The sequence below is a fragment of the Thecamonas trahens genome (assembly GCF_000142905.1).
Source record: "Thecamonas trahens ATCC 50062 unplaced genomic scaffold supercont1.53, whole genome shotgun sequence".
Classification (NCBI taxonomy): domain Eukaryota; order Apusomonadida; family Apusomonadidae; genus Thecamonas; species Thecamonas trahens.
The window spans coordinates 189,954-211,666 of NW_013657627.1; the positions used below are offsets into that span (position 1 = coordinate 189,954).

Genomic DNA, 21,713 nt, shown 5'->3' on the forward strand with positions numbered 1-21,713 from the left:
TACGCTAATGACCCTCCCCAGGGTGGACTGGGTCTTCTTGATCTTGTCCATCAGGTCGGAGGGGATGTCCGCCATGATGAGTCCCCGTGTGTGCTTGGTGGTGGTGGTGGTGGTGGGGTAGTAGCTGTGGGGTGGGATGGGTGGGGTTGGCGTTGGCTGCCGTCGACGGTCGGCTCGGTGGCGGCCAGGTCGTGTCCTCCAGCCGCTGTCGATCAAACTCTCGGTCCTCCTCCCTCCTCCCTCCCTCCTCCCCCCCCTCCCGTTCCATCTCCATCAACCCGTCAACATCCCCTTTTCTCCATCGCACCAATCTCTACGCCTGCTCTTACCCCATATATTCTGATCATCCCCATCCCATCCCATCCCATCCCCCCTCTCCCCCCACTTCCTTCTCTTTGTCGTAACAAATGTCACTTGAGGGAACACTCTCGCGCCAACCTCACCTCCCTCTCCCCGTTCCTCCCCTCCCCCGACTGCCTCAGCCCCCACCCCTAACACATCAGACATTCCTCTTTACGCCACCTTACGTCGCACTTGTCGACAGCAGTCACACCTTCTTCGCTACCTCCCCCCTCCCCCCCCCCCCCTTCGGTACCTGCAATAGGCACAGGTGGTCGGAGCAGTCGGCAAAGAGGTTCGATTGTTCCAGAGCGGCAGGGCTAGGCAGAGACAGAGCCAGACAAGGCAGATCAGTGGAAGCTGGCAAGTGGCTGCGTGGGACCGAGACATCATGCTAGATGCAGAGTATCATAGGGTGGAGTCTGGAGACATGCCGCTGGTGGATATGTCCGCAGGCGACGTGAGCGGCAAGAGTGGCGGCGGCCGGCAGCCGCTGCTCGGCTCGGGCGAGGGCGGGCAAGGTCCATCGCCGTTTGCCAACATCGCATCCCCGGACGGCTTTCTCAAGCAAACGTATCTGTACTACGTGGGGCTTGGGTACTGGCCGATTGTGACGCAGCAGGTGTTTGATCTGCTCACGCTTGCGTTTGTCATCTTTCTCTTTGGCTTTGTCACGATGGCGGTCGAGTACGGCCGGCTGCTGGACGATCTGTCTGCCGAGAATCGGATTGCCTTTGTGGACTACATGTCGTTTGCGCCCGAGAAGCATCCGTTTGCGCTCCTCTGCGCCATTCTTTTCTCGCTCTATTGGCTGACATCGCTGTACTGGTTTGTGGTCTCGCTCCCGCTGCTGGGGAGAGTAGCCGCGTTCTACAAGGCCGAGGTGTACGAGGCGAGCGATCGTGGCGGCGACTGGAACCTTAAGGCGCGGCCGTGGTCTGCGGTGGTTGCGCGAGTGTCTGCGGCGCAGCGGCGCAACGCCATGATCCGGACGGTCGACTCGCTGGACGCACTCGACGTGACCAACATCATCATGCGTCAGGAGAACTTTATGCTTGGGCTGTACGAGGCGCACATCCTTGGCATCCACCCGATCAACGCGGGATGGCTCCGGTGGGTGCCTGTCGAGGTCCCGTTCCTCAACAAGAGCTACCCGGTGGTCACAGCGGCACTCGACTACAACTACCGGCACATTGTGCTCAACTACGTGTTCTCGGGCTCGGGCGGCGGAGTCCACCCTGTGCTGAGCAGTGGGCCGCTGAGCGCGTCGCGGCGAGCGCGGCTGGTCGCCGGCCTCCGCACCCAGTTCCGGATCGGTGCTGTGGTCAACCTTGTGCTCATGCCGTTCATCCTTGTCTTTCTTGTCTTTTACTTTTTCTTCAAGTACGGAGAGCAGTTTCACTCGAACCCGCACTCGCTCTCGGCCCGGGCCTGGTCGCCGTACGCCAAGCGCATCTTCCGCATGTACAACGAGCTGCTCCACGAGTTTGAGAACCGCGTTAACAAAGCGCACGCGCCGGCGTATCGCTACCTGCAGCAGTTCCCGCCAGCCATCACCGCTACCCTCGCCAAGTTTGTGGCCTTCCTCGTCGGCTCGGCCACCATTCTCTTTGTCGTTCTCTCGCTCATTGACCAGAACGCGTACTTTAACCTCGAGATCACACCCGACAAGTCGGTTGTTTTCTACCTCGGGCCTGCCGCAGCAATTCTGGCGTTGGCTCGGTCGTTCATCCCTGCGCCGTACGTGACATACGACGCCGACAAGGCCCTGCACGACGTCGCCGCGCACACCCGCTTCCTCCCGCCGGCGTGGGAGCACGGAGCTGGGACGCGTGAGGTCCTCGCTCAGTTTTCGGAGCTCTTCCAGTACAAGGTCGTTCTCTTTCTGCAGGAGCTCATCTCGGTCGTCCTCATGCCGTGGCTCCTGCTCTCGGCCTCAATGGGCTCAACGCCCGAAGAGGTCCTCCGATTCTTTGAGGAAAATCTCGTCGAGGTCCGCGGCCTTGGCCACCTCTGCCGGCCGGCACGGTTTGATCTAGACGCGGCTGTGACAGAGGTTGGTGCGGCATCGCTTTCGGACTCTATTGCTGCCCTCGCCGAGCCGGGCAAGGCCAACCACGACCTCGTCCTCAACTCGTTTGTCAACTTTGCGGCGAATCACCCCGAGTGGGTTCCGTGCCCGTCTGGAACGGCGCTGCTGCAGTCGATTGCGTCGGTGCCGGATCTGGAGACGCCGGCCGGCGGCGCACTGCTGCAGTCGCCGGCGGCATCGTCGGTCGCGCTCGCAGCCTCGCTCACCACCTCGATCCGCCGAGTGGCCGGCGAGCCGGCCGCCGTCCCGCGAGTCGCGCGCTCGCCGTCGGTCTCGGCCTCGCAACAATGGTTCTCGCTCCTCGACACCCAACGGGCCGCCATCCAGCTGCCTCACGTCGACACTCGCTACTGCCCGCCACCCATTGCCGATGCCGCCCTCCCGCCGCCGCCATTCTCGTCGTCATCGTACGACTGTGACCCACCGCTCAATCTTGGCGGCGGCCGCGACGACGACGATGACGATCATCAGGTCGTGGGCACGTCGTCCGACTCGTCGTCGCGATGAATAGCCTTGATCCGAGGTGACAATGAACAAGGTCCATGGTTCAGAGCAAGCAAGCAGCGCAGAGAGGGGAAACGCACCCAAACGACCGAGGACAGCCACCCCCCTCTCCCCTCACCACACCACTTCCCCCCCCCCCCCCCCCCTCCCATGCCCTCCTCCTCCGCTACACTGGCTATCCTCCTTGTGGTGGCAAGCGTCACCGCTCTGGCAGCAGGCACGGCTCCGCCGCCCCCGGCGTGTACCAGCCAAGGCTCGCCGTCTGCGGCGCTCTCGTGCCTGGTCCCGGCCTCGCTGGCCTCGCTCAACATGTCTTTCACAGCCGACGTTGCCGTTGTCCGCTCGGCAGCCACCATCTCGGGCAGACTCGTCATCGGCTCGGGTGCTACGGTTGTTGTTCACGACGCAGTGCTCACCGTCTCCGGCTCGAGCCAGGTCAGCGGCGGTGTCCTCGCCATCCAGGGCGATGCGGGGCAGGCCAATCTCGACGGCGGCCTGATGATGAGCGAGAGTGGCGGACGGATCGAGTTTGAGGCCTCTGACGCCCGGGTCAATGCCGGTGCGACGGCGGCGCCTGTGGTTGTTACCGGCAATCTCGCGCCGGGCGGCGCGACTGTCGCTGTCTCTCTTACCCCGGCCGTCCGCGATCGCCTCCGCGATGGCACGCCCATGGTCTGGCTCACCTTTTCCGGCGAGCTGGTTTCTGGCTCGGCCGACTTTGGTGTGAGTGTCACCATCGCTTCCGCCGCCCGCAGTGAGAAGCCGACCACCACCGCCTTTGGCTCGCTCCTCGCCGCGCCGGCCATCCGGTGCTCGGCTGCGAGCAAGCAGTGTACCTTTGGCTTTGAGGCCAACGGGCTCTCACCGTCATCCGACAACAATACCCTCGTCATCCTCGCCACTCTCGGCACCCTCATGCTCTCGCTCATCGTCGCCATCTGCGCCGCTCTCGCAGTCGCCCGCTCCAAGAACGTCAAGGTCCTCCGCGAGCGCGTCGCCCTCGCCCAAGCCAACCCTGAAGCCTATCAAGCTGCCAACAAGTCCAAGCTCCTGCCCAGCACGCCGCTCAAGCCCAAGCCGGAAGCAGCCGCGCCCGTCGATGACACCACCGACGATGCCGCCGACGACACCACCGACGATGCCGCCGACGACTTTACCTACGTCACTGCCACCTCGGACTCGGGTGCCACCTTGGGCTCGGACTCGGGCCCGGACTCGGGCTCATCGTAGTTGTTTGCCCATGATTCATCTGGCATGAGGGGGGCATGATGGTGCCACTCGTTAGCAGCGTGACCTCGATCGGCGTGATCGCTGTCAGCCCAGCCCGTGCACGGGCTGCAAGCGAGGAATCGAGCTCTGTCCGGAAACCGGATCCCAAGCCAGCACCTCCCCTACCCCCCCCCCCCCCCCCCCTTCTCCTAAAAGGCCAACGATCGCGGCAGTGGGCGTCAGGACTCACCATTGGGCCGCGTCATGATGCGCGTCATCATGGCCGCACGCGTCACCGCCAAGTGAGCCTTGCTCTTTTTCTGGCGAAACACACAATGGAAACCATCGTCCGAGCCAATTGGAGGCCTGAGGCAACCCAAAAAGGTCGTGAAATTGGGGCCCAGCAGGCGGCTTGCCACGGAAGAGGTCAAGGGCAAACAGATCGCGACAGACTCGACTCGACACTCTTGCAACATCATGGGCGACGACGAGTACTACTACTCTGAGTACTATTCTGAGAGCTCTGCCTCTCAGGAGCGCGGCAGGCGGAGCCGCAAGCGGAGCGCCAAGGCTGTGCGGTCGGGCCAAACGCGACAGGTCGGACACGTGACGGTGGAGATGGACCGCGGATCGGACAAGGTTGCGGCCATGCTTGCGGCGCTGGAGACGACCGAGGCTGAGCTGGACACGTCGCACCTTGAACCGTGTGCCATGCCCATGGCACTCGAGTTCTCGGACGTACGGTACTCGGTGGACCTTGGCGGCGGGGCGAGCAAGGAGATCCTGCACGGCGTGTCAGGCGCAGTGTACCCGGGGCAGGTGCTGGCCATTCTCGGCCCGTCTGGCGCAGGCAAGACGACTCTGCTCAAGGTGCTGGCGCAGCGGCTGGTGACGGGCAAGTCGTCAGGCTCGGTCACCGTCAACGGCGCGCCCATCGACGACAAGGCCAAGCGGTCGATCGGGTATGTGCTGCAGGAGGACCACCTGCTCACCGAGCTGACGGTGCAGGAGACGCTCGAGTTTGCAGCGCTCATCCGGCTCCCGCGCGAGATGCCCAAGGCCGAGAAGCTCGCGCGGGTCAAGCGGGTCATCAAGGCTTTTGGCCTCGAGCACGCGAGTAAGACCAAGATCGGCGGCGTTAACTTTGGCGGCTTTACGCCCGGCGTCTCGGGCGGCGAGAAGAAGCGGACCTCGATCGCCAACGAGATGCTGTTTGACCCGTCACTGCTCTTCCTCGATGAGCCGACGTCGGGTCTCGACTCGTCGACCGCGCTCAAGATCCTCAAGGAGCTGCGGGTGCTGGCGTCGTCGGGGCGGACGGTGGTGACCACCATCCACCAGCCTTCGTCGCAAATCTTTTCCGCCTTTGACCTTGTGGCGCTCATGGCCGGCGGCGAGCTGGCGTACTTTGGCCCGGCCAAGCGGGTTGTCGAGTACTTTACCTCGATCGGGCTCCGGCCGCCGGCACATTTTAACCCGGCCGACTTTATGCTCGAGGTCGTCTCGTCACCGATTGTGGCCGACGACTACAACTTTGGCGAGGAGTTTGCCAAGCAGATGGTCAAGTACCGGCCGGAGCGGCCGACGGAGCTGCCGAATGCACCGGTGGCGGCGCCCGGCACCACGCCGCGGCAGCCCGGCAGCCGCAAGTTTGAGGCCTCGTTCCTCACCCAGGTCCAGCTCCTCACCCTGCGCGCGTTCCGTCAGGAGCGCGGTGACATCTTCACCAAGCTCAAGACCTTCCAGTACGCCGCCATCACTATCATCACCTCGGTTCTCTGGTACAACATTGCGTACAACGCATCGACGATCAACGACCGTGTCGGCCTCATGTTCTTCATTCTCCTCTACCTCTCGTTCGAGTCGCTCTTCCATACCCTCATCATGTTCCCCGCCGAGCGCCCAGTCTTCTCCAAGGAGCGGCAAGCCGGAGCGTACACGACGCTCGCGTATGTCATCGGCAAGTCGCTTGCCGACATCCCGGTCTCGCTCACGTTCCCCACCGTCATCGCCTCGGTGGTGTACTGGATGACGGGCCTGCGGCCGGACTTTTTCGCCTTCCTCACCTACCTCATCATCCTCTGGGTCCAGGTCATGTCGGCGCAGTCGCTCGGCTTGCTCATCGGCGCGGTGATGACGCTCAAGAAGGCGCTAGTCACCGTCGGCGTCGTCCTCCTCGGCATGGTCCTCACCGCAGGCTTCTACGTTTCCACCGACTCACTCGGCTCGTGGATCAGGTGGATCCGCTACGTCTCGGTCTTCCTCTACGGCTTCCAGGCCATGCTTCTCAACGAGATCAAGGGCGAGGCGTACCCGTGCTTCACCTCGGATGACATCCCCTACTCGGAGTGCCCCGTCACCGAGTCACAGATTCGCGACTTTTACGGCATCGACATGTCCATCGCCTCCAACATCTTCATCTCGTTGGCCATTGCCCTCGTCGGCCGCTTTGCTGCCTACTATGGCCTTGTTCTCAACCAGCGCGCCATGGCCGTGTAGATCATCCCCACACCCTGAGCAAACGCTTTCATTTTGCCCGCCACAAAAGTCCACACGCAACCCATGACCACTCATTGTCCTGCAATGCCACGGTTGTGGTGATGGGTGGTGATGGGCGTTGGGCGATGGCGGTGGGGCAGTGACTGGAGGCTCCCGGCTGACGGTGCTCCCTCTGGCTCGACCTTGACGCAGCATGGCGCAACGGCCTGTCGGGCTCGGCGGAACCGTCCACTCCACCCCCCTCCGCCAACCTCTGCCACACCTCCTCGGACAACTGGGCGGGCTAGCGAGTCTGAAGGCGACTGGAGGAGCTGTGTGCGCAAGGGGCTTACTCATCGAGCAGAGGGCGGAGCCGAGCTGGGGCGAGCCAAAGCTGAGCCGAGCTGAGCTTAGCTGAGCCGAGCTGAGCTGAGTTGGACCGAGTGTGACCGAGCTGGCGGTGGACTGATCGAGCTGCCATTCAAGGCCGAGGCCGAGACCGAGGCCGAGGTACAGATAGCCATGGCGTCAGAGGGCTCACATCAAGACCGACCGGCATCAGGTCGGGCGGCATCGGGTTGGGCGGCATCGGGTCGGGCGGCATCGGGTCGGGCGGCATCGGGTCGGGCGGCATCGGACTCGTCGGATCCTGTGCCGGCGTGCGGTACTCGTATCTGGTGACAGGCGCGCTGTCGGCCGGGTGGGCGTCGTTGTTGCTGCAGCCACTGCTGCAGCCACTGGACGTGATCAAGACTCGGGTGCAGCAGGGCGCGCGGGTGTCGGCTATGGAAGCGGCACGGAGCGTGGTGCGCGACGCCGGATCGGCGCGCGGGCTGTGGCGAGGGACGGGGGCGACGCTGGCGCGGGCCATGCCGGGCGCAGGGCTGTACTTTTTCGCTCTCCACAACCTGACGCGAGCGTGGCCGCCACCGGACGACGCATCGGGCCCGTGGGCGGCGCTGCACGCCACGGCGCTGGCGAGCGGAGCGCGGACAGGCGTGGCGGTGGTGCTCAACCCACTGGCGCTCGTCAAGACCCGCATCGAGTCGTCGCTCTACCCCGAGTACACGTCGACGGTCTCGGGCCTCCGGGCGCTGATGCGGGCGCATCCGGTCCGGGCGTTTTCCATCGGCCTCCCGGCCTCGCTTGCGCGCGACGTTCCGTTCTCGGGCATCTACTACGGGGTCTACTCGCAGCTGCGATCGCTGACAACGGTCGATGGCGAGCGCCCGGCTTTTGTGCACGCGTTGGGCCTCGGCCTTGCGGCTGCTACCGCTGCCGTCGTCGTCACCCATCCGCAAGATGTGGTGCGGACGCGCGCCCATCTCGGGCAGTCGTCACGTGAGTTCTTTGTCGGCGGCGGCCTCTCGCTCTCGCAGCGAGTGGCTGCACTTTTCCGCGGCGTCGCCCCGCGCATCTCGCGCAAGATCCTCCTCTCAGCTATTGCCTGGGCCTCGTTTGAGCGCATCGAGGCAGCGGTGGACGCAGTGTTTGCTGGATGAGCATGGCACAGGCTGGCAAGGTTCCTCTCGTTTTACGCACTGGCGGCGGCAGCAGCGGCGACGGCAGCGTCGATCTTAGCCTTCTCCTTGTTGAGGATGAGGCGGATGCGGTCGCGGGAGCGGGCGTTGGGCCCCTGGGCATCGTCTGGAGCGTACGGCGGGGCAATGGTGACGTCATGAATCCTGATGACCTCGCCGTCCCACTTGGCTGGCCCGGTCTTGGCGAGGACGTTGAAGACGGCCTGCGCGCGCGCCGAGACGCCGACGCCGATCTTGTCTGCTTCCGCGTAGTCTGCCCTCAGAGCTGCGGTCTCCCGCTTGCGGATGGTCTCCGGCGGAGTGTGGACGGTGGCCATATGCGCCGCGTGCAGGGCCCCGAGCGAGTCGGCCAGACCCTCTGGCGGCGGAGCGAGGAGGACCATGCTCGCGATGGCCTCCTCCCGGAGGAGGACGAGCTTGCGCTTGGGGAACCTGCTCGCGTCCTGGAACACCACCATGCCAGACCTCGCATCGTAGGTAAACAGCTCGCCTGTGAACAGCTCCCCACACACAGGGCGCACCTCAAACGTCGCCCCCACCATGTCCTCCGCCAGCGACATGCCCGTCCCTACGGCCCCCGCCTCGCCGGCCACCGTCCCGGCACCCCCCTCCCCGCTCGCCTCTTCCCTCGGCCCGCCACCACCCCCAACAACCTCTGTCTCGTCTGCAGACATCCACGCGTGTCCGAAGACCGTCCAGCTGGGAGTGACGTGTGTCTATGCCTGTGCCTGTGCCTGTGCCCATCCGCTTGCTTCTGGGTGCCGCTGTCGGCTGCCGGCCAAACTGCGACCTTCTGCCAGAGCGACTTCATTCGTCCGCCACTCTGTGGCAAAGAACCCACTCACACAGACCGGAATACGCATGCAATACAAAGACTAACCGCATACCCATGTTTCTGACAAACCCTTCTACATGCCAACCCAATTTCCTGCTCATCGACGTGTACATGCTTCTGTTTTGCCTGTGCAAGTGGTCGGCGTCGCGCCGCAGTGGAGCTGGCGAAACTCACCGATCAGGCTGCGATCAGGCGAGATCAAGGCTCTGCGGGTAGCCACGACAGGTGTGGATGGATGGTATGGGCATGGGGATGGAGACACATTCGTCTCTCCCTCACATGCAGACATCGCGTAGAGGCAAGAGGGTGCGTCAGAGGCGAGGCGGGGGAAGAACGCAGAATGACTCGGGCTCGTCGACAGGAAGCTGGAGCAGGTCAGGTACGGAGACCGAGGGAGCGGACGAGGCCGACGGGGCAAGGGGCACAGGCTCCGACTCGGCTGCATCGTATCCGTACTCGGAGACAAGCTCGGCACGTGGAGGAGGCGGGGCTCCGGCTAGTGCTGGTGCTGGTGCTGGTGCTGGTGCTGGTGCTGGTGCTGGTGCTCGGCTGACCGACGGCGACAACACGCTCACCTCGGACGGGTCGTCGCTGATGGCGATGACCGTGACCGACTCGTCGACGTACACCCTCACCGAACCGCTCTCGATCTCGGCGCTTGTGTCGCCGATGGCGATCTCTGCAGCGTCGCGGTCTGGCCCGAACGAGAGCGGGCCGATGTTCGCGTCGTCGGCTGCGGGAGCGGCAGGGATTGGGGCAGAGATCACGGCAAGCTCGTCGTTTGTCCTTGACTCGCCCGCAGGCACGCCGCTGGCCGGCCTGAATGAGATCCCGGCGACCGAGTTTGAGTTGACGTCTCTGCTTGGCGCCGGCGCGTTTGGACAAGTCTGGGCCGGGAGCTGGGGTGGGACCGACATTGCAGCCAAGAAGCTGAGCCTGCCAGCGGGCGCCAAGGCGAGCGTGGCCTCGCCGTTTGTGCTGGCGCGGACACTCTTGGCCGAGTCGCGGATCCTGGCGCAGATCTCGCATCCCAACTGCCTGCAACTGCTAGGCGTATGCCTCGATGACGAGTGCGTGTGCATGGTGACCGAGCTGATGCATGGCGGCGACTTGCACACGGCGCTGTTCAAGTCGTCGGACCGAGTCATCTCGCTCGCCGACGCGCTGTTCATTGTGACCGAGATCGCGCAGGGCCTCGAGTACCTCCATCGCAAGGGCGTGGTCCACGCCGACGTCAAGCCTCTTAACATCCTGCTCGACCGCAACATGCGGGTGGTCAAGGTCGCCGACTTTGGCCTTTCGCGACTGGTACATCTTGCGCGGCCGGCCGGGGTGCAAGGCACCATCTCATACATGGCTCCTGAGCTGCTGGACGGCAACGCGACGCCGCAGCCAGAGTCTGATGTTTTTGCCTTTGGTGTGCTGACCTGGGAGGTTTTTGCGCGCACGCGCGCGTTTGTCGGCGTCGATCGGCGTACCAACTGGTACGCACCACTCAGGCCCATCACTGACGCAGTTGCGCTCCCTGTCGAGCTGGCTGCCAAGCTCGAGGATCTTCTTAGCGCGTGCACTGCCGCAGATCCCAGTGTGCGGCCGACGATGGCGAGCGTGACCGCGGCGCTCAAGGCCTGTGGCGAGCTTGTTACCATCGGGCACGTCTTTCCGTCTGTCCCGTCAATGCCAGCCATCCATGTGAAGCGGATGGACGAGATGCAGACGGCGACAGCAGTGTTGATGAACCCGGACACCCGGGCGCTGGTGATTTACGGCTCGTTTGGGGCTGGCAAGTCTGTGCTCGCGTGCGACGTTGTTCGGCAAGCCGAGGTGCGGCGGGCGTTCCCGGACGGCATTCACTGGATCCACCTAGGTGCACATCCCGCGATCGAGGCGCTTCAGCTCTCTCTTCTTCACGAGCTGGGAGTGACGCGAGTTGCGGCGGTGGCGTCGGTACCCGAGGGCCGGGCCAAGTTGGCGGCAGCGTTTGGTGCGTCGGCCTCGCTTCGCAAGCTTGTGGTACTCGATGGCGTGCACCATCTCCGGCACGTGGCGGCGTTTGATGTGCTCAATGCCGACTCGCGGCTGATGCTCACTACTTCGGTCCGTGCGCTCTGGCCTGCGCCGGGCGTGGCGAGCTACACGCTGTCACCATATACGACTGCGGGCGCTCTGGAATTGCTGGCGGCGGCAGCGCGGTGCGAGACCAGCGACCTGCCGCAGCCGCTGGCGACCGAGCTTGTTGACGCGGCAGCGCGGCTTCCGCTGGCTGTGGTTATGATCGGCTCTGTGGTGCGGCGGCGACAGGCAGCCGCGGATGCGTGGGCCGAGGTGGCAGCGTCGTTTGTTTCGTCGACAGCGTCGGCGCTGAGCTCCGAGCTCTCACTGCTGTACTCGTCAGTGGCGCTCTCGGTTGCCGCGGTTGGCCCGCTCCGACATCGTTTCCACGATCTGGTCGTCTTTGCGCGGCTCGGGCAACGTGTGCCGCGGCGGCCGCTGCTCGCTCTCTGGTCCAGGCTCGCCGAGCCGTTCAACGAGGCCGACCTCGGGTTTGTTGTCCACACGCTTGCAGATCACTCGCTTGTCGAGCTCGAGCCACAGACTGGGACCATTGCGCTCCCCGAGCTGCAGACGGCGTACCTGGAGGCGCACGTGAGCGGCATGGCGGCGGCGCGAGCTCACGATACGCTCCTTGCGGCTTATGCGGGGATGAGCTCGGCCGCCGAGCTTGCGGCGACGGATGCCGGGCTTCCGTGGTGGCACTTTGCGCCTGAAGAGCCGAGCGCAGAGCGGAGCTTTTACTTTGGGTCTCTGGTGCACCATCTTGTGCGGTCAACGCGCGGGCACGAACGTGTAGTAGCGCTTTTGGTCTCGTTCGAGTGGGTTGTGGCGCAGATTGAGGCCAACTCGCTGACGGCGCTGCTACTGGACCTGCAAGTTGGAGTGGATGCTACGGCGGGAAAGGAGGCATGCAAGTCGCTAGAGGCGCTTGCGATTGCGCTTGCACACTCTGCACCGGCGCTACGGTCCGAGGCGTTTGGCAGGACGGTGGCGGAGCAAGTGTACTCGCGGCTGGTCGGCGTGAGTGATCCGCTGCTTGCGCCGCTGGTGGCTGCTGCGCGAGCAGCGTCGCAAGTTGAGCTTGTTGCCGGCGAGCTGGAGGGTGTCAAGGCTGCGTGCGTGCAGAACTTGGAGGGCCACACGGGAGCGGTCCGTGCGGTTGTGGTGACGAGGTCGGGGACGACGGCCGTGTCGGGATCTGAGGACATGACGGTCCGGGTGTGGGATCTTGTATCCGGAATGCAGGTCCATTGCCTGAGAGGGCACAGCTACTATGTTCTCTGTCTCGCACTCTCGACGGACGAGACGGTGGTATACTCGGGCTCGGGCGACCACACAGTCATGGCATGGTCGCTCATGTCTGGTGCGGCGCTGGCGGTCTTTCGCGGGCACACCGACCGGATCCAAGCGGTGGCAGCACTATGGCTGAGTGGCTCTCAGGCGATGGTCTCGGGCGGCAATGACAGCGCGTTGAGAGTGTGGGAGACAGGCAGCGAGAGTAGCGTCGCGATCTTGCCTGCCGCACACGACGGATGGATCCGAGCTGTGGCTGTATCGGGAAGAGTTGTGTACTCTGGCGGGGTGGACAAGGTTATTCGCGAGTGGCGTGTGGTTGAAGTGCCGGCTGTGGCGCTGGAGGCCTGCGGCAGGTTTGTTGGGCATAGCAAGACGGTCATTGCGCTCGCGGTTTCGACTGACGGGTCGAGGCTAGTGTCTTCGAGCGACGACAAGACGGCGCGAGTGTGGGCGACGGCAGACCAGACGTGCGTGGCGGTGCTTGCTGGCCATTCGCAGGTTGTGCGGACGATCGCGCTCGCGGGCGACGACACGCTTGTGGTGACCGGCTCCAACGACCGAACGCTGCGCGTGTGGGAGGCTAGCAGCGGAGTCTGTGTCCGCGAGCTTGCGGGACACGAGGGGTGGGTCCGAGCTGTTGCGGGCGTACCTGGCTCTGTGCGGTTTGTGGTGTCGGGCGGAGCCGACGCGCGGATCAAGGTGTGGGACCTGGAGCGCGACGGCGAGGCGCCTGTGGCGCTTGCTCGTGAACGGGTTTGGATCTATGCTGTAGCGGTGCTGGCGGTAGACGGCGGCGACAACCTGGTGGCGTGTGGCGGTACCGACTGCCTGGTACGGGTTTGGAGTGTGGGCGGGGCGTGCATCCGGGTACTTGCTGGCCACTCTGGATGGGTGCGGGCGCTGGCGTGGCTCGGCTCGGGTGAGCTGCTGTTCTCGGGCTCAAACGACGCGACGATCCGAGTATGGGAGGTGGCAAGCGGCGCATGTTTGATGAGTCTCAACAGGCATGAGAAAGACGTGCGGTCGCTGTTTGTCTCGGGCCGCCTGCTTGTGTCTGGCGGAAACGATCGGCGAGTGGCGGTCCATGCAGTGTCTGTGTCGCAGCGCGAGCGCGAGGCTGCAGCCTCGCTGGTCGGCGATGCAGTTGTCCACGAGAACGTGGTGCGGGCGGTGGCACACTCTCCAGCGGCTTGCGTGGTGCTTTCTGGCTCGGAGGATACGAACCTGCTTGCGCTTCGTGAGGATCTGTCTGGCGAGGTTGCGCGAATGGCACACGGCGGGTTTGTCATGGCGCTCGACGTAAGCGGCGACGGATGGCAAGTTTTGTCGGGATGCTCAGATGGAAGCGTGTACGTGTGGAATCTACGCGCTGAGGCGCTTGGGACGCTTGTGGGCAAGTACGCGGGAGCTCACAATGACTGGGTCACCGGAGTGCGATGGAGCGTTGGACGGGACGGGAGCAAGGCGGCGGTGGCGGTGGGCCTGGACGGGACGCTGAGTGTGTGGCGCGGCGCACGGACGGGCGGACTCGAGCTTGTGGGCGTGCTGGGCAATGGGAGCGCAGCGCGGTCTGTGGATGTGGGATCGGGGGATGGGCGCGCATATGCTGGATATGCGGACGGGTCGCTTGTAGTGTGGGAGTGGGATGCGCGGCGCGAGGTGCACGCGCTGTTTGGGCGCGACGAGGAGGGCATGCCGATCCGGCTTGCGCCAGACGGAGCGACACTGGTATGCGGCCTGCCATCGGGCGAAGAAGTTGTGGGGCGAGCCGGGACTGGACGGTGGACGGTGGAGCGCCGGGCATCGGGCGCGGACGGGCCAGTGACAGCGGTTGCGTTCTCCAGCGACTCGCGGTGGTGCGCCACGGGATCGACCGATGGTGTCGTCCGGGTCTGGCCTGTGTCTGGCCTAGCGGAGGCATACGTGCTTGCGGCGCACTCGGGATGGGTGACGGACGTTGCGTTTGGGCGCGGGAGTGGTGCTGGGCGCGAGCGGCTGATCTCGTGCTCGCGCGACGGAGTCGCTGCGGTGTGGGAGGTTGGGCAAGCCGAGGCGGTGTGGCGGCTGGTGGGGCATGGATGTTGGGTCCGCGGCGGCGTGCTACTCGAGGATGGCGAGAGCGCGGTGACGTGGTCGGACGACGGAACGCTGCGGGTGTGGGCCGGGGCTGCCTCCTTGGCGACGCTGTCGAGCGGGAGCGGCGGAGTGGTGGCATGCGCTGTCGGGAACGACGGGACGGTTGCCGTGTCCGGGAGTGTGACCGGCGAGGTGCGTGTGTGGCGGGCAAGTCGAGGCAGCGCTCTGCGGAGCTGGACGTCGACGGTGGTGGTCCCGCGCGGGCCGCGGGTAGAGGTGATCTCGCTCTATGGGCGGCTCGCGCTGGTTGACCACGGCCGAGTGTGGATTGACTTGGAGAGCTGCGGACTTGCGAGCGCTGACGACGTGGCCGAGGGGCAGATGGTGGTGAGCGTGGCCGAGGGCGGGACTGGCGTGCTGCTGCACGGCGGCGGGGGGCGGGCGGTGGGCGCGTTTGACTTTGACCACGCGGTGGTCGGAGTGGCGGCGATGGGAGTGGTGGTCGGGGTTGTGTGCGAGGGCGGGCGAGTGTATGTGTTGCAGACTCCCAGCGCAGGGCGGTGTGGTTGATGGCTCTACGAGCACGGATTGAACGATGTGTTATGGGTCGGGGAGGGTGGCGCTACGACGAGGACGAGGCGGCAGGAGCATCGACGGATGCGGACTCGAGCTCCGGGTGACGGCGGCAGCGGTAGAGGAGGATGTAGCCGACGTGCCAGTCGCCGCCGCCGGAGAGCTTGAGGATCTCGTCGGGCGAGACTTCAGTGACAACGTCGTCATCAAACTTCATCCAGCGGTCACCAGCGTCACGGACCCAGCCGACGTAGTGGCCGGCGTCGGCGGAGCGGCCCTGGTGAGTGACGACGCCGCAGAGCTCGTACATGCCAGTCTTGTTGGGGAGGTCGGGCATGTTGTCGATGTCAAGCGGGGCGTAGGGGAATGAGGCCGCGGCATCGGCCGAGGTGGACGGGGTGAGGGAGGAGGGTGCGGCGACGTCCATGGGCGCGGGCTCGTCGTCGGCAGGAGCAGCCTCTGCGTCGTCTTTGTCCTTTGCGGCGGAGCCAGCGCGGGCGTCGAGGGCGGCCTCTGTGGCGGCCTCCTGGGCAGCGAGGATGACCTCGCGGTTGACGCGGAGCTTGGCCTGGAGGTCGGGCGAGCACATGTCAAAGACGTCGAGCTCCATGGGGAACTTGACGGAACGGAGGATCTTGGCCTTGACCTGGTCGTTGGCCTTCCAGAAGAAGCGGACCATGGAGACGGTGAGGTATGCGGGGAGCTTTGAGATGGCGGCGCTCTTGAGGTAGAGGGCTGAGCGGCCGAGCGACGACGAGCTCTTCTCGATCTCCTCGGACATACCGGCCTTGAGGCCTTCGACGAGGTAGTTTGTGTCTGCGGTGATGTTGCAGGTGAGCTTGCCAAAGGTGGAGGTGCGGACCGAGGGCGGCTCGTCGGCAGCCTCGAGGCACTGCATGGTCTCTGTCAGCTCGCCCATGAAGAGCTTGTCCATGGCGTTGCGCGGGAGCTGGGTGGAGAGCATGGAGAGGAGCGTGGTCCAGCACTCCTCGGCGTCCTGCTGCTTGAAGCCACCGTTCTGGGCGCGCTCTGCAAACTGCGGCAGCAGCTGGCGGAACATCATGACAAAGGAGAGCGGGACGACCTTGTCCGTCGACGCGCTGACCTCCTCCCAAAGGCCGCGGATAGCAGCGGTGAGCATAGCCGGGGGCGACTGCTCCTGCGGAGCGTACTTTGCCAGAGCGGCAGCCAGCTCGGGCACGCCTCGAAAGCACTGGAGGGTAGCATTGAGATAGCAGGTGTTGCCCAGGTTCTGCAAGCCCGGCGGGTTGACGACGGCCAAGCGAGCCTGATCCTCGACGGACAAGTCCTCGACAAAGACGACCTTCTCTGTCGGCGGCGGCGGCATCTCCTCAGCACTTCCAATGAGCATGACCTTCTTGCCCTCCTTGAGGCCGAGCTCCTCCCACTTTGCATTGTCCTTGACATTGCCGCCCTTCAAGCCCATGATCTTCTGCTTCTCCACAGGCACTCCAGTCAGGCTGTACAGCTGCGCCTTGAATGCCGTCACAGGCTCGCTCGTCTGCACCTCCACGTCGAACATCTGCTTGCCCCACTTGACCTTGACTGTCTCCCCGGAGGCATGTAAGGCGACCTGTGTGAGTGTGTGCAGGGGGAGGGGGGGGAGGGGGGGGGGGGGGGGGGGGGGGTATGGGCATGGTATGAGGGGGATGGTGTAGGTGATGGCGTACGGTTGTAGGTCGACTGCATGGTGGGTGGGTTGGGGGAGGTGAGGTGGTGGTGGTTGTCGTCGTGGCCGTGGTCGTCGTGGCTGTCGTCGTGGCTGTGGTCGTGGCTGTGGTCGTGGTCGTGTTGGGTCGTCCTGCGGCTTTTGGCGCTTTTCGGTCGGTTTGGGTTGCTTTTGGGGGAATCAATGGAAGAATGATGGTGATGATGATCATCGTATCGAGGGGTATGATTGTGTGGGATGATGTGATCGTGGGGATGATGGGGCGGGTGGCGGGCGGGCGGGCGGGCGGGGGGATGGAGGATGATGGTGATGATGATCATCGTATCGAGGGGTATGATTGCGTGGGATGTTGTGAATGCGTGCATGTGCGTGTACATGTTCATCATCCGCCCCTTGTCATAACGACAGTCTGTCTTCTAGTCTCCGTCGAATCTGGGGCTGCACTCCACACCGTCCGCGCCCGCCGCACCTCCGGATCAGCGCCGTACGGCATCGCCCATGCTCCCAGGTCGGGCATTCTTCAGGCGGGCGTCTACGTGTCGGCCGCCATCACGTGCGGGCGCGCCTCCCACCTCAAGCCGCAGACCAAGCAGGCGTCGCGCAGCGTCGGCCAGGTGACCTGGAAGTCAAGCATCATCGTGTTGTTCACTTTGAGACGGGCGACAACGCGTCCGAATGACCGTATCGTTAAGGGTTAAGCAGACCCAACACCTCTTTGCAAGCAAAAATGTCGTCGTCGAACCAGATGAAGGTCACCCTTACCAAGGGCATGGATGGTGAGTTTATGGGCAAGGCCGGCACGCCGCTGTCGTTCCTGATGCAGAAGCTCGGCGTCTCGGGCTCGCTCGAGTTTGAGCGGGTCATGCCCGACGGCTCCATGCGCTCGGTCAAGGGCTACACCGGGGTCTTCCCGTCCTCCGTCCACCACATCAACACCAAGGCCGAGGACGGCACCACCACCCTGCTCGCTATCCTCAACGCCGAAGCCGTGGACGAGGCGTAGCTGGCTTGCCATGACGGCCTGGGCTTGAGGCCAGCTGGGTGGAGCGGGAGCAAATGCCGCGGAGAAAATAAATTTCCGAAACCCGCACGTGGGTTGTGTCACCCACAGCAGCCTCTCACGAGGCGAGGATCTTCTCGATGGCGGCATCGATGGCGTCCATGTTGATGGCGGCGGGTTCGTTGAGCGGCGGCGGCGGTAGGTCCTGTGTTGTCTTGGTTGGCGAGACTGACGGCGAGGGACGCCGCCGCGACGGCGAGGCTGACGACGGCGAGGAGCGTGCAAGGAGCGCGCTCCCGACCTTGGTCGGCGAGATGAGCTCGACCATGAGCTCGTAGGCCTGTTCCATCCGTAGCGGTGTGTGCGCCCGCACCAGATCGTCGCCACGCAAATTGCGCCGCCGGGCAGAGCGGGCCTGGAACGTGCCGGGCGTGGTCCGGCGAGGCGTCTTCCATCGCCCGCCAACGTTCCGGGGCGCCATCGGCGGAGTTCGCCAGTCCGGGAGCGGTGGCGCTAGCCGCGCTATGTCGGCCTCCATTTGGCCGGATGCTAGCGACATCGACCGTGTGCCGGACCCGCGCCGCCGCTGCTCTGCGATCGATCTGCGAGCTGGTGGCGCCTCGGCCGACGCTTGAGCCGCCGGCACCACCCGCCGCAGTGCTCGCGACTTTGAACGCGGCGAGGCCGCAGCCGCCGGCGAGTGAGGCGGATGGACCGGGCGCGCTGGGCCGCCGGCGGCGACTTCAGCTTCAAGCACCGCGATCCGCTGCTGGAGCTGGGCGACACCGCGTGGCGTCGCCACGGCAACAACCGGCGCTTCCGGCGCCGTTGCGGTCGTCCCGACCCGGGCCTCGAGCTTGGCGATGGTCGCTGTGAGGCTGGTAACTTGAGCCTGAAGACTGGCGAGCTCCGGCGACGGTGATGAACGAGTAGGAGCTGTCGCAGCAGGAGCGACCGAAGAGGCCGCCGTTGACGCGTCCGAATCGGATACCGAGCGCGTCGAGGGCATGGCGGCGACGGGCTCACTGTCGGCGAGGGCCGAAGACGACTCCGACGCCGATGCCGATGCCGACGCCGACGATGGCGAGGGTGAGGGAGCGTGAGATGGAGAAGCAGGATGGGTCGAGGAGGATGACGACGAGGAGTGATCGGCGTGGGCAACACGGGCACTGGCGGCCACTTTGAGCTCAGCATCGGCAAGGGCAAGCTTGTCACGGACGGCGGCAAGCGCAATCTCAAGCTCGCCAACCTGGGCCTCAAGCTCGGCGGTGCGGTCCTCGACTGCAGTGCGGGCGACCTTGGCGGCGGCAAGCTCGAGTTGGAGGTCGTGCTCGCGGGATGCGGCGGCGGCGGCGGCGGCGGCAGCAGCAGCGGCGTCACTGGCAGCAGCGGCAGTAGCGGCCGCCAAGTCGGCGCGGAGCTTCTCGGCGACTATGTCGTTAGCGGCAGCCACCTGCTCAGCGCGGGCGGCAGCACGAGCCTCAGCGACGTTTTCGGCGTCAACGCGGGCGGCGGCAAGTGAGTCCTGGACGGTAGCAAGCTCGCGCTCGAGATCGGCGCAGCGGGCGTTCGCGGCAGCGAGCAGATCGGCTGTGCCGGCCTGGTCGTCTTCGGCCATCTCGGCGCGGGCGGTGGCAGCGGCGGCGGCAGCCTGGGCGTCGGCGCAGGTCTTGCGCTCGGCAGCGAGCTTGCTGTCGAGCGCGGCGAGCTTTTTGCGGTGAACCGCGTCGCGCTGCTTCAGCAGCGAGGTCTTAGACGAGAGCTTGGCGCGCAAGACTTCGACCTGATCGGCCAAATCTGCAGCGTCGCGCTCAGCGGCATCTCGGGCCTTTGCTGCGGCAGCAGCTTTGGCGCTAGCGTCACTGGCGGCGACGACCTGGGCTTCGAGCTCAGCGACGCGAGCCTGGAGCTCGGCCTTGGCGGCAGCGAGCTCTGCATTGGATCGCGCAAGCTGTTCGGCCTTTGCGCTGGCCACGGCAGCTTTGGCGGCCTCGTCAACACGGACAACAGACTCCTGCTCGGCGAGCGGCGACGAGGCGGTGCTGATGGTGCGGACGTCGACGCGGGCAGGACTGGGGGCGTGCGACGACGAGTCAATGGCCGGATCGGGCTCAGGCGAGTCGTTGCGGACTGGCTGCGGTGGGACTTCCGCCTCGCTTTGCGACGCGAGCGGCGAGATCCAGGTTGTGGCCTTGGCCACGTGGTCAACATAGAACGGGCGGCCGTCATCGTGAGTCTTGCGCGACCAATGCTGCGGCAGCGGGCGGCCGTCGACGTCCAGATGCGAGTCGGCCGGCGGAGCGGGGTCGGAGACTGGCGCCGGGTTCGGGCATTGGCTCTCTTGCGAGGCGCGGGAAAGCGCCTTGACAAACTTGCGGCCGGAGCGGAGCGAGTGGGCGAGATCGAGCGCGGTGCGGCCGGCGGCGTCGCGTTCCAAACGGGCACCTGCGTCGATGAGAGCCTTGACGACGGCGAGCTGCGAGGCGGCGACAGCGACGTGCAGCGGGGTGACGGCGTCTGCCGCGATACCAGCGCGCTGCTCGACCGCGCCACCGCGAGCGAGCAGCAGTGTGACGGTGCGGACGTTTCCCTGCGCGGTGGCAAGATGTAGCAGCGTCCATGCGTCGGAGATGGGCGGCTCGCGGCTCTTCCAGCGGTTCGCCAGTTGGGCGGCGAGCGAGGGGCCGAGCTCGCGACCGGCCAGAGGAGCGATCCAGGAGAGCGGCGCAAGGGCATCGACAACGGCCATGTCTTTGCCGGCCAAAATGGCCAGCGCGAGCTCTCTGACCGCGTCATCACTCTCGAGCGGGGCGATGGCCAGCGGTGGCGGCAGGTGGCTCTTGAGCTCGGCAACAACCTTTTTGCGCTTGGCGGCAACAGCGACGTCGAGTGGCATGGCGCCGTTGGCGTCACGGGTGCCGAGCAGCGCCTCGGCGATGCCGCGGTCGACAGCGATGCGAACCAGGGTCCGCAGCGGCTTTGGATCCTTAACGGTGGCGGCGAGGTGCAGCGGGGTGGCACCATCGCTCGGCCGGCTCGCCGCAATGTCAGCGCCACGGGCGACCAGTAGCTGAATGATGTCCGCGGCCTTGGAGCCAGCGGTGACCGCCAGATGCAGCGGAGTGGTGCCGATCTGGAGCATGCCGGCGGCCAGGTCGCAGCCCTCCATGGCGGCCAGCATCTCCTTGACCTTTCCAATCTTCCCCTTCCGCACCACCTCGCCAAACACAGCCCTCTTCAGCCGTAACGACGGATCTTCGTCTGCGTCCGCCGGCCACGGGTCTCTGTTCTCCTCGCTGTCCTCGGCGCCCTCAGGCTCTGTCGTCCGAACACTGTCGGCAGTCTCATCATGACCGGCATGCGGCAGAGGCCGTGTTGATCCGTCCTCGCCACGGACGCTGGCACCAGCACCGGCACCAGTACCGGCCGCGACATCGACATCGGCATTGGCATCGGCATCGGCATCGTCTGCTGTGGGCGATGGTGTCGGCTGTGGCGGGCGTGGCTCTCCCGGCGCTGCTGTGGAGGCGGATGACTGGGATGCGGGCGGGGCGGGGGCTAGTGACTGCTTCCTGCGGCGGTTGAAGAGGCCCATACAGATGAGGTTGGGGGCGGAGGTCGGCGGCGTGGCGTGAGGTGTGGCTGTGGCTGTGTGGGAGTTCCTGCCAACGGGCGGAGTGCTGACTGGCTGTTAATCGTTGGTGGCATGGAGACTAATCGTTGGTGAAGGGGATTAATCGTTGGTGAAGGGGATTAATCGTTGGTGAAGGGGATTAATCGTTGGTGAAGGGGATTAATCGTTGGTGAAGGGGATTAATCGTTGGTGAAGGGGGTTAATCGTTGGTGAAGGGGGCTAATCGTTGGTGAAGGGGATTAATCGTTGGTGAAGGGGGCTAATCGTTGGTGAAGGGGGCTAATCGTTGGTGAAGGGGGCTAATCGTTGGTGAAGGGGGCTAATCGTTGGTGAAGGGGATTAATCGTTGGTGAAGGGGGTTAATCGTTGGTGAAGGGGGCTAATCGTTGGT

At 65.0% G+C, this 21,713-nt stretch overlaps 8 protein-coding genes across 8 annotated transcripts in view; 4 read left to right on the forward strand and 4 right to left on the reverse strand.

Moving 5' to 3' along the window:
• The window catches only part of AMSG_12284 (uncharacterized protein), a gene marked incomplete at its 3' end in the record, with an annotated part of 3,698 nt that extends 3,625 nt beyond the window's left edge, over nt 1–73 (reverse strand). The window contains exon 1 of the mRNA XM_013898656.1: nt 4–73. Within this exon, the coding sequence (XP_013754110.1) occupies nt 4–51 (48 nt within the window). The 5' untranslated portion in view covers nt 52–73. The remainder of the gene's footprint in view (nt 1–3) is intronic.
• A 648-nt stretch (nt 74–721) lies between these two features.
• On the forward strand, nt 722–4,319 carry AMSG_12285 (uncharacterized protein). The gene is made up of 2 exons (XM_013898657.1): nt 722–2,928; nt 3,184–4,319. Exons 1-2 carry the CDS (start codon nt 731–733, stop codon nt 4,163–4,165), a joined length of 3,180 nt encoding a protein of 1,059 aa, XP_013754111.1. The 5' UTR covers nt 722–730; the 3' UTR covers nt 4,166–4,319.
• Nucleotides 4,320–4,621: 302 nt separating this feature from the next.
• AMSG_09726 (ABC transporter G family member 14) lies at nt 4,622–8,124 on the forward strand (the record flags this gene model as incomplete). Its single annotated transcript, XM_013898616.1, has 2 exons — nt 4,622–6,639; nt 7,185–8,124. The coding sequence occupies 2 exons, from the start codon at nt 4,622–4,624 to the stop codon at nt 8,122–8,124; spliced, it is 2,958 nt and encodes a 985-aa protein (XP_013754070.1).
• A 32-nt stretch (nt 8,125–8,156) lies between these two features.
• AMSG_09727 (uncharacterized protein) lies at nt 8,157–9,048 on the reverse strand (the record flags this gene model as incomplete). The annotated part of the gene is made up of 2 exons (XM_013898617.1): nt 8,157–8,653; nt 9,015–9,048. The coding sequence occupies 2 exons, from the start codon at nt 9,046–9,048 to the stop codon at nt 8,157–8,159; spliced, it is 531 nt and encodes a 176-aa protein (XP_013754071.1).
• A 229-nt stretch (nt 9,049–9,277) lies between these two features.
• AMSG_09728 (TKL protein kinase) lies at nt 9,278–14,995 on the forward strand (the record flags this gene model as incomplete). The annotated part of the gene is made up of 2 exons (XM_013898618.1): nt 9,278–9,290; nt 9,426–14,995. 2 exons carry the CDS (start codon nt 9,278–9,280, stop codon nt 14,993–14,995), a joined length of 5,583 nt encoding a protein of 1,860 aa, XP_013754072.1.
• A 23-nt stretch (nt 14,996–15,018) lies between these two features.
• Nucleotides 15,019–16,732, reverse strand: AMSG_09729 (ubiquitin carboxyl-terminal hydrolase). The gene is made up of 2 exons (XM_013898619.1): nt 16,690–16,732; nt 15,019–16,564 (listed from the first exon to the last, which is right to left on the reverse strand). Exons 1-2 carry the CDS (start codon nt 16,706–16,708, stop codon nt 15,048–15,050), a joined length of 1,536 nt encoding a protein of 511 aa, XP_013754073.1. The 5' UTR covers nt 16,709–16,732; the 3' UTR covers nt 15,019–15,047.
• A 683-nt stretch (nt 16,733–17,415) lies between these two features.
• AMSG_09730 (uncharacterized protein) lies at nt 17,416–17,691 on the forward strand (the record flags this gene model as incomplete). Its single annotated transcript, XM_013898620.1, has 2 exons — nt 17,416–17,592; nt 17,629–17,691. The coding sequence occupies 2 exons, from the start codon at nt 17,416–17,418 to the stop codon at nt 17,689–17,691; spliced, it is 240 nt and encodes a 79-aa protein (XP_013754074.1).
• A 115-nt stretch (nt 17,692–17,806) lies between these two features.
• On the reverse strand, nt 17,807–21,135 carry AMSG_09731 (MHC_I family protein; the record flags this gene model as incomplete). Its single annotated transcript, XM_013898621.1, has 2 exons — nt 17,807–21,020; nt 21,086–21,135. The coding sequence occupies 2 exons, from the start codon at nt 21,133–21,135 to the stop codon at nt 17,807–17,809; spliced, it is 3,264 nt and encodes a 1,087-aa protein (XP_013754075.1).
• Between the last annotated feature and the right edge of the window lie 578 nt (nt 21,136–21,713).

Coding starts and splice junctions, on each gene's coding strand:
- AMSG_12285 (XM_013898657.1), top strand. CDS start 731: ATGCTAGATGCAGAGTATCATAGGGTGGAGTCTGGAGACATGCCGCTG. Junction 2,929..3,183: donor GGCACGTCGTCCGACTCGTC/GTCGCGATGAAT, acceptor GGCGTGTACCAG/CCAAGGCTCGCCGTCTGCGG.